This window comes from Miscanthus floridulus, chromosome 2 (assembly GCF_019320115.1).
Source record: "Miscanthus floridulus cultivar M001 chromosome 2, ASM1932011v1, whole genome shotgun sequence".
Classification (NCBI taxonomy): Eukaryota; Viridiplantae; Streptophyta; class Magnoliopsida; order Poales; family Poaceae; genus Miscanthus; species Miscanthus floridulus.
Window position 1 is genome coordinate 34,898,223 of NC_089581.1, and position 14,764 is coordinate 34,912,986.

Here is a 14,764-nt window from a genome sequence, read left to right on the forward strand (position 1 = left end):
TAATAATGTTTCATGTACGCATCCCTACCTCCTTTCCCTCTAATGTCTGCGAGTTTTGTAGAAATTGTCAGGCATCTGAACTTGCAGATGAGCACAGGACTGGCAAGATTCAAGTGTAGGAGGCACTAGCAACAACCAAGAAATTAAGTGGTGTGGAAAACTCAATATCAGATGCTGAGACGGATGATGAGATAAAGGCAAACGTCGAACACAAGCTGAAAGATGAGGCAAAAGAAGAGAGGTTAAATGATTTGGTAAATGAAATGCTTAGTCTGATGGTACCTTTGTATGCAAAAAATATGAATGACACAAAAAAATAGGATTACTACTAAAATGAATAAGTAGTAATAGTGCACTATTTTTGTTTTACATATCTAGGAGTACTTTTGATTATTCAATAAACATAAACAAAGAGTACTAGTGCATGATAAACTACTGAGACAGTGACAGCATGACACTTTGATAAAGTTGGAGATCACAACTGAGCCTTGTAGGGAGCATGCCAAGCCTTTCTAACCTCTCCTTGTTCATGTGTGGTATCTTGTAGCCGTTGCCTCCACCAAGTTTCATGACTTCTAAGAAGCAGCCCTGTAGGGTTAAAACACCCTATTCACCATATTATGATCGTACTCGACGTATTCCTTCTCCACGTTCTTGATTAATTCATCTATGTTTTTGGAATTTCTAAGGTACGCCTTAGACTATAGGGAAGCAAAGAATCCCAGGTCTAACACATTCATGTCTGGTGAATTTGGGGGTTGATTCATTATGCAAATATCTAGACCAGTATGGGCTACTGCTAAGGCAAAGTCTGGATCATTTGCCAGTACATGTGATGGTGCATTATCTTGTTGAATCTATATGGTTTCCCCCTATCTTCTCTAGGCCACTTTTTTACAATTACATCAAGTACCTTCGAACCTCGGCCAGCTGTGGAGGGTGTCAATTTCACCCTTGATTCGGAAGATGGGAGTGGCGACGAGATCTTGGAATTTGTCCCTGACTCCGACGACGAAGGAGGTGGAGCCGAATTGACTTCCCAAGCGAGCGACATCGAATTTGTTCCTGACTCGGAGGCACAGGAGACTGGGCCCCTGGAGGAGATGAGGCCAATGTTTCTTAGATTTGTTGATCAGATACTCTAATAATGTTTCTTGTACGCATCCCTACCTCCTTTTCCTCTAATGTCTGCGAGTTTTGTAGAAATTGTCAGGCATCTAAACTTGCAGATGAGCACAGGACTGGCAAAATTCAAGTGTAGGAGGCACTAGCAACAACCAAGAAATTAAGTGGTGTAGAAAACTCAATATCAGACGCTGAGACGGATGATGAGACAAAGGCAAACGTCGAACACAAGCTGGAAGATGAGGCAAAAGAAGAGAGGTTAAATGATTTGGTAAATGAAATGCTTAGTCTGATGGTACCTTTGTATGCAAAAAATATGAATGACACAAAAAATAGGATTACTACTCAAATGAATAAGTAGTAATAGTGCACTATTTACGTTTTACATATCTAGGAGTACTTTTGATTATTCAATAAACATAAACAAAGAGTACTAGTGCATGATAAACTACTGAGACAGTGACAGCATGACACTTTGATAAAGTTGGAGATCACAACTGAGCCTTGTAGGGAGCATGCCAAGCCTTTCTAACCTCTCCTTGTTCATGTGTGGTATCTTGTAGCCATTGCCTCCACCAAGTTTTATGACTTCTAAGAAGCAGCCTTGTAGGGTTAAAAACACCCTATTCACCATATTCTGATCGTATTCGACGTATTCCTTCTCCACGTTCTTGATTAATTCATCTATGTTTTTGGAATTTCTAAGGTACGCCTTAGTCTGTAGGGAAGCAAAGAATCCCAGGTCTAACACATTCATGTCTGGTGAATTTGGGGGTTGATTCATTATGCGAATATCTAGACCAGTATGAGCTACTGCTAAGGCAAAGTCTGCATCATTTGCCAGTACATGTGATGGTGCATTATCTTGTTGAACCCATATGGTTTTCCCCCAATCTTCTCTGGGCCACTTTTTTACAATTGCATCAAGTACCTTCGAAATCAAATAGGATCTACTTGTGTCCCTTGCAACCTTGATGGTCTTTGAGATTAAAGTCCCCCTGGGCTTGTTGTCACTTCTTCTTTTCGCTGGCTCCTACAAAATGTAACAAATCAATTTAATAAATATGATTTCAAGTAGAAAGAATGTGATAACAAAAGTCTGCATCACCTGTCTTACAAAGGGCCATATCCCTAGTTTTCCATCGAAGTAACAATTGCCTTCCTCATCATACCTAGGCCTGTCAACAGCTGCAAGAAACATGACTTTGTCTATGAAATTTTTGTTTTGCACTGTTCTTACTGGATCATCTTCACTGGGCAACATGTAGAAGGTTTTGTTTTTCTTAGTGCCGTTGAACCACTTCTCATCAATATGGATAATGTTACGTATATCTTTGAATTTTGGATCAGTATGAACTGTTTGCTCATCTATCATAGTCGAACAAAACCGAAGTCGTTCCCTTTTATTTTGTTGCCTCAAATAAGGCTTAAGGGTACTAGAGTGACGACGAACCAGACCTTCCTTGAAGACCTTGTGCATCTTTGTTTTTTGAAACATTCAGAGCTCCTGCAAGAGATCTAATGGTAGTCCTTTGGTTCAAAGGAACATTTGTAACCTGCGACAAATCAATATCAACTCTTTTCCGTCCACAATTTTTTGCTTTCTTTGAAATAAGATCTACTGCAGTGCCTGCTACTCTGTAACTCTTTACTTTTTCCAAATGTTCTGAACAGTTCTTCTCTTAACATGAAATAAATTTGAAACAATGGCTGTTGTATCTTTGTGTAAAATCCCATTTATACTTCTTGCTAGTAACTCTTCATATATATCTTGTCTTTGTTTGTTTGTTATGTGCTGCCTCCTTATAATAGTGTTCTGGTGTGGTGATTGGTTTTCAGGATCGTCCAAGACAAGATCAACATCATCATCTACAAGGAGGCTGCTAATTACTTACAATACAAATTAGATTTCTTACAATACAAATTAGATTTCTTACTCACCTAATTGCACATTCAAATCAAAATTGTGGATGCTGCTATGCAGATCTTCGACAACATGAACACCTTCGGCGGTAGGTTCTTCATCTTCATCTACGTGATCATCAAGGGGAAAAATGGTGAATATCTATTGATTAGAGTACAGTTACAACTACAAAATAAAATTTACCTAGACGCAAATTAAGATCAATTGATGAATGAACAGCAGGCTCACGGTCTTCTACTTCATGGATTTGGTCTTGCACGGCCTGCACAACTTCTCCATGGATACCAGCACCTTCTCCATCTTCAATGGTGGCACATAGATTTAGATCAGGTATTGCATCTTCATCTTCTTCACTAGGCGCTGCGTTGAGATCAACTGGCATGCCTATTTTTTGTGGTTTTTGAATGATTTGATAATTTTGGATTACGGATTGTTGGCCTCTTCTTATAGGAATGGAGGAGGGGCTCTAGTGTTTGGGAGGGAAAAAGATACAGACGGAGGCAAGATGAAATTTTCTGGCCACCTCATTTTGGATGTAGCGTTAGGAGGTGGAGGGAAGCGTAAAAAATATAGCTTCATTTTTTTTGTTTTTGCTACGTAGAGCTCCTTTGTATTTTACTGTAAAAAATTGCTTTTGGCGCCAACACTACTTGGCAGGCTATTGTATGGGAGGTGAAAGTAATTGAGTGCTTACCATATTTTCTATAAGGAAACTTAAATTCCACCCTTTAATCATGCGGAATATGATCAGATTTCAATAGATTAGAAAGTTAAGTGAGGGGTACATGCGTCTATTGCCCTCTCTCTTATTTTGTCTAAGAATAGCCACAATGCACTGTATTCCAGGACGGAGGGAGTATTTACTAGTATATTAAAAAGAAAGTACCAAGATACATAATTTTTATCTAAATCGCATGTCTTCTCTTCTATCATCTACCTATCACATTTCTCCATATATTGGTTCCCGTTTTGATATAGTTTCTTGTACAAGAAACTATTTTCTTCTTATGTTTCCTTAATTATAGTGACATATCATTACCATCCTAGTTAATTTTTCATCTAATTTTTAGGTTGAGACTACCCTTGACTGCGCGGTAGCGGTGGACCCGATGGTAGGGTCAGAGGTCACATGAATAATGCCGTCGGGTGGTGCTTGGAAGACCTTGAGAAAAAGCACTTGCGCATGCATGCGCCAAACAAGCAAACGGTTCAAAGGGGAGAGGGGTTCGTTCGGATGGCTGTGATTAATCGATTGAGAAAAATTGAAAGACCTAAAGTACTGGTGATGGCCCAACTAAATTGGTGAGGAGAATGGCATTGGAGCCACCATGATCTATCAACCAAAAAATTGTGAGCACACCAGACGAAACCAGACAAAGAAAAGAAGAATCAGAAGAGCAGACTGGGTAGCTGATCAGTATATATACACGCATAGGCACAACAGGATTCATCACAGATTCACAGTTTCTAGGGAAGAAGCCATGGACACATTAGCGCAGGTCCTCAAGCTTGGCACGGCCTTTATTATCTTCCTCGCCGTTTTCCGGCAAAGCATTTGGCACGGCCGTGCTCCGGCGAGGCCGACATTGGTCGAGATCAGTGACTCTGCCGTCGCCCGCACAGCGCTGATCGGCCATGCCGACGCCTTCTCGAACCGCCCGCTCACGCTGTTCCCAGTGGCCTTGGTCACCGGGCAAGGCCACCGCCGGAGCGACAGCATCGGCTCCGCACAGTACGGCCCGCTCTGGCGCGCGCTCCGCTGCAACCTCACTTCTGAGGCTCTGCACCCGTCACGCTTCGACCAACTGAGCCCGCTGCGGCGGGAGTCCGTGGCGGACCTCGTCCCATCGCTGTCCGCAAGGGTCGCCGTCGGCGACGGCGGCGGCGATGTGGTCGTTATCAGAGACAGCGCGCACGCGGCCGTGTTCGCGCTGGTCGCGCGCTTGTGCTTCGGCGACCTCGTGGGCGACGCGGTCCACCTGCTGGCCATGCGGCGCGTGATGCAGCAGTTCGTGCGCGCCATAGGGGAAGCCAATGTCTTCGCGGGCTCGTGGCTCGCCAAGCTCCTGCACTGGAGGCAGTGGCGGCGCTTCATCGCCTACCGCGGCCAGCAGGCCGCGTTCTTCCTCCCTCTCGTGTCGGAAAGGGAGTGGCGCCGCCATTCTGGGTGCTGCAACGACGGCGGCATCAGGCCGTACGTTGACACTCTCATCGACCTCCGTGTCCCCGACGACGACGCCCGGCGCACGCTCGCGGACGACAAGATGGTCAGCCTTCTGTCGGAGTTCCTCGGTGCCAGTACGGAGTCAGTCGTGTCCTGCATCGAGTGGGCTCTCGCTCACCTTGCCGCCCAGCCAGAGGTCCAGGAGAAGCTGCGCCGCAAGATAGCAGGAGATCAAGCAGGCGGCGAGGGGGAGCGCGGTGCCCGAGGAGCGGCTCCGCATGTTGCCGTACTTGCACGCCGTCGTGCTCGAGGCGCTTCGCCTGCACCCCGCCGGTACCCTTCCTCATGCGTGAAGTCCACGTGGAACCGGAGGGTGCGGCGGCCGATGGCAGAGCAACGGTGCCTGCAGTGGGCGGCGGCGGGAGGACGCGGATGGCTGGGCGATTGACTTCACAGAGCTGGACGGGTTCTTCAAGGTGATGAAGACACCACTCAGAGCGCATGTCAAGCGGAGCACCTAGACGTGACCCACTCGTGTGTATAATATAAGGAAATAAAACGAACCATCGTGACGTGACCCACTCGTGTGTATAATATAAGGAAATAAAACGAACCATCGTCAATGGTAACAAGGAAATTGAATCAATGGCAGCAAATTTTCTCTCTCTCTCTCTCTTTGAGAAGCCTGGTCGACAAGCCATGTCCATGCCACTTTTTTTTTAGAATTTTGATGAAATCACACTCACCCCAAGACTGAGCCGATAGCTACGAGCCTTCTTGGAACAACCCGTGTCAAGAGTATTTAAATCCAAATGTACATGTTCCACCACATAAATCTAACGAATTGTGCTACTTTCAGAGGCGGTCCTTGCAGAAAAGGCTAATAATTCCTCTGAATAAATCAAGAACACACAAAAAAGAAGAATGTAATTTAAAATTGCGCACTAGTTGGGTCCACAAACCAAATTGATGATGAAACCATTCTATGAAAATTTATTCTAAGCAAAACATAATGAAAGTGATAGACAAAGGCTCTAGAGAAACCTGGGGTGTGCTCCCCTAAGTATCTATAAAAATCCACCTAAAGTTACATCTCATATATACATAGGGTCCATCCTAAACATGAATCCACCCTAAATTGTTTTCTCTCATGCATTTCTTCTAAATCTCAATCTCCTATTTTTCAAGATAAGGTAGACAGAGGAGTGACTCAAATTTGAGGTAGAAGGTACTCATATGCCTTAATAGGACTCCGAAAACTTATGACCTCTCAACTGTGAGGCTGCTTTTCGATAAAAAAAAACTGTAAGGCTGCTTCCAAACTAAATGTTGGGCTTCCGTGGCCCTGTACTCTAAGGCCTTGTTTGGATGCATGTGTATCCACCTCAATCCACATGTGTTGAAGTGGAATGTAATGAAATTTAGTTTAATTCCACTTCAATTCACTTCAATACATGTGGATTGAGACGAATACATGCGCATCCAAACAAGCCCTAAGATGGGTCTTGTACCATCCATGCTTCATATGTTGTAGTCTTGTAGAAGGCATGGCAGGTATCTTTCAAAGTGTACAAGACCCTCAAATGATTCTCCAGTTCTTTTCCACCTTCGTAAGACTATCCTAAAAATGAGCCTCATTTTCCTAATAAACCTGGGATAATGTCTTAGAACCTAAACACATATTATGAATTATTTGCTGCCAAGTCCCATCTATTTACTAAGAAGTGCAGTGTTTTTAATATCCATGTCATGAATTCCTAAACCTCCTCCTAACAAGGTATGCTCTGTTTGGCAAAGTTGATGATAGGCAGAGCTCCTGCCATTTTCGTTCAAAAAAAAAATCTGTTCTTGAGATCTTTGCCTCTGGTAATTTGAGTTTGAATAAAGCAAAATAATAACACACAGAACAGTACAAAACAGCTAAAGCATTGGGTCCTTAATCCATAACAAAATTATATTCAAGAAGACATTCAGATAGAATTCCTCGGTTCCATATAAACCAAATTGGAAGTCTTAATAATTAACATCTCAAATTTTCTTGAGAAGCATATGAGAACTTGAGCAGCAACATCAAGAAATTAGGTGCCCAGCTCAACTCCGCTGGATTTGACACTCTGCCTTGTGAGCACAATCAGAGTTGATCTTAGATTTGCAAATGGGAATAGTTCAATGGAACCACAGAGAGCACAAACATTGAGCCACAGCAGAATTATTTACTGACACACTTAACATCTCACATCGGCCATGGCAGTTGGATATGAACATAGGTATAATGCAGAATACAGCCAAAGTGTGAAGCAGGCTGCAGGCAGTGAAACATGACAAAAGTGCAATCGGCTGAAAGTAAAACTAATATAGTATTCTTCACCAATGCAGCAACTTGGAAGTTACAATATATTTCTGTTTTGAATTTGCAGGTGCTTTGAGATCCTGCTGCTTTCAGACAACATGCATATGGAAAATATCATGCATAATACTGGACTTGAAAAATGCTCAGATGAGAATTTTACAATATTGTTTAAAAAGACTTTGTGAAATATTTAAGCACACCAATTTGAAAAACCCACGAGAACGGGAAAAAGTAGTTCACTAAAACTTTCTTAGTTATTTATCAATAGACGAGAACCATATGATGGCAGGATGAAGTCAAATGCAATCTGGTTGGTACTTTCCACCCTCAATTGACAAACATCATCCATCTAAAAAAAATTGTAGCAGTTTTAGCCATCTCCTTTTGTACTACTGTAAATATACTCCCTTCCCAAAAGCAGTCTTGATATTGTACCGTGCCAAAAGGTCCTATCTTAATAGGTCTAGAAAGTAGAACCCGCAAGCTTCATCAAAGAACAGATAGAGCGCACGATCAAAGAACAGATAGATGTAGAACTAGATTATTTAGGACTAGCAAATGCTTTGACAAATGATCTCAAAAAAAATGCTTTGACAAATTTCATGGATGTGTAGATTTAACTAAATGACTTGCACATTATAAATAAAATTGTTAGGTGTCATGATGAAGCTGATACCTGTTAAGATTCTCCCCCCTTGGAAAAATGCTAACAAGATGCTGTGTAGAGAACAGGCAGGCCTGGTTGCTGAGCTCCATGCAATCATGGACAATACCTCAATTTCCACCAAAAGGTTGATAGGTTCCTGGAAAACATGAAAATAGAATTGCACACTCCCTTCGCAGGCATTATCCTGTTCAGGTTCAAAGGGACTTTCTCAGCCCATCTCACAACAGTCCAGGCTAAGAGGCTCTCAGACTGTTGAGAACACAGGCACCCCTGGTGCAATTTTCATCACTAACAATCCCATTGTGATACAAAGACAACTTAAAGCATAAAGATAATGCTAGGGAGCACAATACAGAGTTTTTTATTACAGTACATAATGGCATTCACAAACTGAAGGTAAGCAACACTAGCTTTATTCACATACTGCTTACCATCTCATTAGATAAGATGGTAGAGCTGCTGCTGATGAATGCTCTAGCCACTAGCCAGCACATCTGCGTCACTTGGAATGGATGGCTCTGAGGAAACCTACATGAATTTTGCAATTCTGAGTAAAAAGAGCTTCTATATTCAAAACTACAAAGAATGCAAAGCCTAATAAATTAATAGTTTGATGAAGTTCCATAAAGATACAAATAAGAGTTTCAGCAGAGAATAGAAAATGATATCACTAAAAATTGCATAATACAAATACTTTTTTAGGGTAGAAGCACTGTGTCCTGCATGAGATCTATATCTAATTAACAATGCAAAAATAGAAGAAAAACATACATGGCTCAAAATTTATGATCATATACTTAAATTTTTTGAAACATTTCGCATATAAGATATGAGCGACATGGTTATTGATCCAAGAGAACTTCTAATTTCCAAAGCACTCATCACTCTGCAAATTCAGAAAAAAAAAATGCTGTGTCCATGCTAACTGACTAGCATGTATTATTACTGTGTACTGATGTATCAAGTCTGCTAAAGTTCATTTATATACTCTCTTATATATGTGAAGTTTGTTAAAATATTTTAAATATTATCGCATGACTATATCACAGATTACTTCATGCTTCTTAAAAGATCATACATCTTCAGAACAGAACTTTCATGGATGAGCTCTTGCAAGGCAAACTCTACATGATAACAGACTGACCTTATTTCTGCACTGCATAGCTTTCTGGTACATAGATCTCCCCTCCTGCTTCACCATGCTGTTCCCCACTAATTGTTTTCCTTGCAGCCAAAAATTCAGCACTCATAGCATTCATTCCTTGTATCACAGCTTCCTCTACTGTTCCATAACCATTTTCATCAGCATACTTCCTGATATCCTCTGTGATTTTCATTGAACAAAACTTGGGCCCACACATTGAGCAGAAATGTGCCACTTTGGCACCCTCAGAGGGCAATGTTTCATCATGGAAAGCCATAGCAGTTACTGGATCCAGAGACAAAGCAAATTGGTCAAGCCATCTAAACTCAAACCTTGCCTTGCTAAGTGCATCATCCCAAGCTTGTGCATAGGGATGACCCTTTGCCAAATCAGCAGCATGAGCAGAAATTTTGTAGGATATTACACCGGTCTTGACATCATCACGATTAGGCAACCCAAGGTGCTCCTTTGGTGTTACATAGCAAAGAAGCGCAGTGCCAAGAGCTCCAATGTTGGCAGCACCAATGGCTGAGGTGATGTGATCATAACCAGGTGCAATATCAGTTGTCAAAGGACCCAATGTATAGAAAGGCGCTTCATTACACCACTCCAGCTGTTTCTCCATGTTTTCAGGAATTTTATGTATTGGGATGTGACCTGGGCCTTCGTTCATCACCTAAAAGTCGATACATATCAGGGAGATTGGTCTAAAGTGAGTTACAAACCAAATAAAAAAGAAAGAAACTTAAAAATGGATATCATTTAGAGACCATCATCTATAAATCAAGGGTTCCAAACATAAAGTATATTGTTATATGTTGATCAAGACAAACTCTTGAAGGGTGTAAGTAACAATAGGCAATTCCTAGACAAGCTTATTAACAAAGGTAAACTGTTGTACTTTCAATACATATAATTTAAACATACTGCTACCAAACTAAGAGTAGATCACTGATTAGATGCTACAGAGCTAGACCTCATCTTTCGTGCTTGATAGGCAATATGTATATCCAGCAATCATATTTGGTTATAGTGCAACAGAATAGCTTGTCAATCGTATATGGTTTAGTCAAACTCCCATTTTCAAACCCATAAGTTGCAAACTTGCAATATCTAATATTTTTTCTGACCAGGTCTGCATATGCACTATCTTAAATCAATCATTTACCCTATGCATTTTGAAGTTAAAACCATCTTCGTATTTGGGCGTACCCAGTGCAGAGAGCTCCCGCTCTGTGCGGGGTCTGGGGAAGGGTGTTAGTGGCAAGCCTTACCCTCGCCTGTGCAATGCGAGGAGACCGCGACTCGAACCCGGAACCTTCCGGTCACAGGCGGTAAGACTCTACCGCTTGCACCAGGCCCGCCCTTCCATCTTCGTATTTAAGTATATATAATAAAAATAGTTATTTTATTCTCACCTGCACATCTTTCGCCCATGCTCGACGTGTTAGTTCACCTTGAGTCAGCAGTTCTGCAAACTGTGCACTATCATTCGCATCATAAATGGAACCAGGCCTCAAACCATCACCAATTGATAATGCCACATCATACTGATTGCATATGTCAAGAATGTCATCCCAATGTTCATATGCAAAGTTCTCCTTGTGATAAGTTAAGCACCATTTTGCATGAATTGAGCCACCACGTGAAACTATGCCCGTCATTCTCTTTGCTGTAAGAGGAATGTAACGAAGCAGGACACCAGCATGGATTGTGAAGTAATCAACGCCCTGCTCAGCTTGTTCAATCAAGGTATCCCTAAAGATTTCCCAGCTCAGATTTTCAGCAATGCCATTTACTTTCTCAAGTGCTTGGTAAATAGGAACAGTCCCAATAGGAACAGGAGAGTTGCGAATAATCCATTCCCGGGTCTCATGGATATGTCGCCCTGTTGAAAGGTCCATGACAGTATCAGCTCCCCACATCGTGGCCCACTGGAGCTTGTGAACTTCATCCTCAATGGAGCTCACAACAGCTGAATTCCCAATATTCGCATTCACCTTTACAAGGAAGTTTCTTCCAACAATCATGGGTTCCAATTCCAGGTGCCTCTTGTTGGAAGGAATTATGGCTCGTCCACGGGCAACTTCTGTCCGAACAAATTCAGGACTAAGGTTCTCACGGCTGGCACAGTATAACATCTCCTCTGTTATGATTCCCTGTTTAGCATAATACATTTCTGTGTACCGAGGACTGCCCAGCTTTTCCCTCCTATCAATCCATTCCTTCCTTATCTTTGGGAGTCCTGCAAAATATTTTGTATGCTTATTATAAACTGCATACTAGTATTTTAAGTTGTATGCTGTAGAGCAATAGAACTCAGCAACAGAGTGATGTCAACACTTCTAGTTTATTCTGATTTATTAGTGCTTATTTTATTGTTTGATAATTGATACTATCGCATGTAGTTTTATAAGGAAATTCGTGTACCACAATTTGCAGGATATATATAATTCATATTATCGCCCTTTTCTGAAAACTAGGTTAACTACTCCAATCTGAGCTTTTTAAAAATAATAAAATAAAAATTGTATTATCAATTTGAAGATATGTGAACACAACTAAAAAGAATGCCAAAGCAATTGAAGACACAAAAATGAAGCAAGGCCAGTGAGTTACCAATCCTTGGGCTTATATTTTGAGGACCACTGGTGTCATATGTATCAAAGTGCTTCTGATCTCCAGTCAAATGGACTCTCCGGAATGGAACCTTGAGGACATGACCAGATTCCTCATGAATGATTTCACTGAATAGCATAACCCACAGACAAACATAAGCTATATTAGACTATTAGCATATCCAAGAATAACCATAAGGTGAAACGAGAAAGGGCATCATGCCTTGATTCTTTGGTACTCCTTGGAAAGCATTCTTCAAAAGATGGGAGTGGCAGAAATTCTGGAGCAGTTGGGTCGACTGTGTGCCTGTTTTGCTTGGGTTTTGATGGCTCTGCTATTGACTGGTCAGTCACCGAAGCAACCTTGGGGATCAAACAAGCGAAGCAAGCTTTCCTGTCTTGAGGGCATGGAATGCCACCAAAACCAGGTAACAGTCCAGTTTTCGGGAACTTCAGGGCGCTGCAGCTACTCTTCAAAGTCATTGCTGGTGAAAATGAGGGTTGCAGTGCAGCCATTTCCTGATCAAGGTACAAAATAGTCAGGCAACACATTGAAATAGGCTGGAATAATACTTATCGGGTTTTTTTTGGAAGGGCGGTTCTCGATTCTCCGTTATTCGGTGTGATCGGGAATTGACGAAAACTGAACGACCGAGGACACCGAAATTCTGTTGCCCATGGAAGATTTCTAGCAGAACAGCAAAGAGCGCCATTTTTCCTTGGCCCATCACACTTACAGGCAGGCCCAGAAGCCCACATAGTCCCATGAAATAATATTATTAAAAAGATAGGCCTATGAATACGCCAGGAGATCACTAGGCCACCAGCCCTATAATATAGTGTATTCTAGAAATTTTAAGACAAATTAAGAGACAACGTGAAAAACGCATGTACTCTCATTTTAATCGGATGCTATTATCAACGTGATAAATGATGACTAATTGATAAAAAGAAAATATTTAATGTAAAATTGGTTTTTGTCCTTAGAATGCATTAGGTTTGTGGACAAATTTTGAATGCTAAAATACATTAGGACGGAGGGAGTATGTGCAAATTGTTTTGATGGAAGACAACGAACCCTAGCCGCCAACAGCAGCTCTCCCGCCATGGAATGGCACTAGATTAGGGAGGGAAGTGGGGAACAAAGCAAATCGAGCAAGAAGAACCGAAGAAATAGACTACATCGAGGATGAGAAAGGGGATGAACCCACTGGAAGTCGCCGGAGGACGGAACCTTAGTCGCGGGCATGTCAGCCGCGGAGGCTCGTCGACCGGGAGGCGGCGCGATGCGTGTGCGTCGGGGTCAGGGGGGTTGTGTAGCAGGCGAAACTGAAAACCGAAGCGGATCGAAGAGACGAGGACACCGGACTACATGACGCGAACGGGATCGTCATGGGATGAAATGCGCAAGGTTTCTCACCTCGGAGGAACGGCGGGTCTGGACGCGAGGTGGCGATGATCGGCGACGGCGAGAGAGGAGCGCGAGTGTGGAGTGGCAGATTTTTCCTCTCCTTGTATAGGGCGCCCCCGTGCGGGAGAGGATAGGGGACGGGTGGCCACACGCCCACACCACGCCGGCAACGAAAAAGTGAGAAAGGACAGGGGGTGGCAACAACCGAACAGGACGAGGACGACGACCTGAGATTTTTTTTTTCCCCGAACCCTAAGATATTTCCATCGCCACCGGAAGATCGCCTTGATAGTTGCGTGGCTTATAAGGGTGATGTTATTTTATTAGGAGAAAAAAATATTATATTATTACAGATAAGTATGACTAATACGAGGTGGATATTAATAGTACTGTACGTGACTCTTCAACCGTGGTCTTTGCTCGTGAAGACCCACTTTAGCTGTGGTTTTGTTGATAGACGTTACTCCCAACTAATCATCAGATGTTCGCTGATTTAAGGCCATGTTTAATTTAAGTACACCCAACTAACTAGCTATGTTAGTAATTGTTAGCTGGATGATTTGTAAGATATTAGCTGGCTTGTAAACTAATGATCTCAATTATTTTTTAGCAGGTAAGGACAGCCACAATGCTAGAAATCATAGGTAGTTTCTATGTCTATTTAATTTGTGTAGATACTATACGTAGAAATTATATTTCTAATAAATAGTTTCCTAGAATTTGAATGAGTTATTCACATGCAAGAGCATCTTCAAGAGTCATTTTAAAGTTCACTCTCTAAATCACAATTGAGAATTATTTCCATAAAAATTGTTTTCTATATCCTTTCGCTCTTCAATAGTTTTTCTATATCTTCTGTGCAATCTAAAGAGTCATTCTCATTCTCTATCTTTGGCTAACGAGAAATTTAAAATAAAAGATGGCTATATTTAGATAACTAAATAAAGAAGCTATAGGAGGATTTTTTTTTTTGTCAAAATCTCTATTTCCTTACCAATTATGAAGGATATAGAGAGTCTTTTCAAATTGCTCTAATAAACTTTTTCCAACAGTAAAAGCTTTTTATCCCACAAGCGGTGTGTCGGGGACCTAATACCGGGGTACCCTAGAAGGTGGAACCAATAACCACCGAACGTGAAAAACTTCTGGACGCATAAGGGCGCCGTTTCATCCCTTGTTCGAGTGACAGGAGTTCGGTTCCGCCTCGCCCGACGCCTTTGTGGGATAACTCTGCCTCGCCCGAGGGCTCAGGGTTAATCTCCGTCTCGCCCGACGCCTTTGGGACAGGCTCGGTCTCGCCCGAGGGCCGAGGGATGAACTCCGTCTCGCCCGACGCCTTTAGGGCGGGCTCGGTCTCGCCC

At 42.2% G+C, this 14,764-nt stretch overlaps 3 protein-coding genes across 9 annotated transcripts; 1 reads left to right on the forward strand and 2 right to left on the reverse strand.

The window, feature by feature from the left end:
* Positions 1 to 1,366: 1,366 nt before the first annotated feature.
* On the reverse strand, positions 1,367 to 3,326 carry LOC136521797 (uncharacterized). 4 transcript variants are annotated; one of them, XM_066515567.1, is made up of 5 exons: positions 3,233 to 3,278; positions 3,067 to 3,156; positions 2,584 to 2,994; positions 2,234 to 2,313; positions 1,367 to 2,158 (listed from the first exon to the last, which is right to left on the reverse strand). In XM_066515567.1, exons 3-5 carry the CDS (start codon positions 2,621 to 2,623, stop codon positions 1,574 to 1,576), a joined length of 705 nt encoding a protein of 234 aa, XP_066371664.1. In that variant the 5' UTR covers positions 2,624 to 2,994; positions 3,067 to 3,156; positions 3,233 to 3,278; the 3' UTR covers positions 1,367 to 1,573. The 4 variants fall into 4 exon arrangements, with proteins under 4 accessions (XP_066371664.1, XP_066371670.1, XP_066371676.1 ...); XM_066515573.1 differs by having other exon boundaries at positions 2,584 to 3,156; positions 3,278 to 3,326; XM_066515579.1 differs by having other exon boundaries at positions 2,584 to 3,156; positions 3,233 to 3,283.
* A 1,204-nt stretch (positions 3,327 to 4,530) lies between these two features.
* On the forward strand, positions 4,531 to 5,661 carry LOC136536322 (cytochrome P450 89A2-like). Its single transcript, XM_066528656.1, has one exon. It carries the CDS (start codon positions 4,531 to 4,533, stop codon positions 5,659 to 5,661), a length of 1,131 nt encoding a protein of 376 aa, XP_066384753.1.
* A 2,676-nt stretch (positions 5,662 to 8,337) lies between these two features.
* On the reverse strand, positions 8,338 to 13,589 carry LOC136521779 (phosphomethylpyrimidine synthase, chloroplastic-like). 4 transcript variants are annotated; one of them, XR_010775674.1, is made up of 7 exons: positions 13,227 to 13,589; positions 12,216 to 12,511; positions 11,994 to 12,121; positions 10,793 to 11,619; positions 9,375 to 10,050; positions 8,662 to 8,758; positions 8,338 to 8,479 (listed from the first exon to the last, which is right to left on the reverse strand). XR_010775674.1 is itself a non-coding variant. In XM_066515555.1 (6 exons), the coding sequence occupies exons 1-5, from the start codon at positions 13,239 to 13,241 to the stop codon at positions 9,376 to 9,378; spliced, it is 1,941 nt and encodes a 646-aa protein (XP_066371652.1). In that variant the 5' UTR covers positions 13,242 to 13,589; the 3' UTR covers positions 8,549 to 8,758; position 9,375. The 4 variants fall into 4 exon arrangements, 1 of the variants encoding a protein (XP_066371652.1); XR_010775669.1 differs by having other exon boundaries at positions 8,338 to 8,500; XR_010775676.1 differs by having other exon boundaries at positions 8,338 to 8,500; positions 13,413 to 13,587.
* Between the last annotated feature and the right edge of the window lie 1,175 nt (positions 13,590 to 14,764).

Coding starts and splice junctions, on each gene's coding strand:
- LOC136521797 (XM_066515573.1), bottom strand. CDS start 2,623: ATGTTTCAAAAAACAAAGATGCACAAGGTCTTCAAGGAAG. Junction 2,314..2,583: donor GCACAAGGTCTTCAAGGAAG/GTCTGGTTCGTC, acceptor TGTTTCTTGCAG/CTGTTGACAGGCCTAGGTAT. Junction 2,159..2,233: donor TATGGCCCTTTGTAAGACAG/GTGATGCAGACT, acceptor TACATTTTGTAG/GAGCCAGCGAAAAGAAGAAG.
- LOC136536322 (XM_066528656.1), top strand. CDS start 4,531: ATGGACACATTAGCGCAGGTCCTCAAGCTTGGCACGGCCTTTATTATC.
- LOC136521779 (XM_066515555.1), bottom strand. Junction 12,122..12,215: donor AGGAGTACCAAAGAATCAAG/GCATGATGCCCT, acceptor TATGCTATTCAG/TGAAATCATTCATGAGGAAT. Junction 10,051..10,792: donor CATGGGCGAAAGATGTGCAG/GTGAGAATAAAA, acceptor ATCGACTTTTAG/GTGATGAACGAAGGCCCAGG.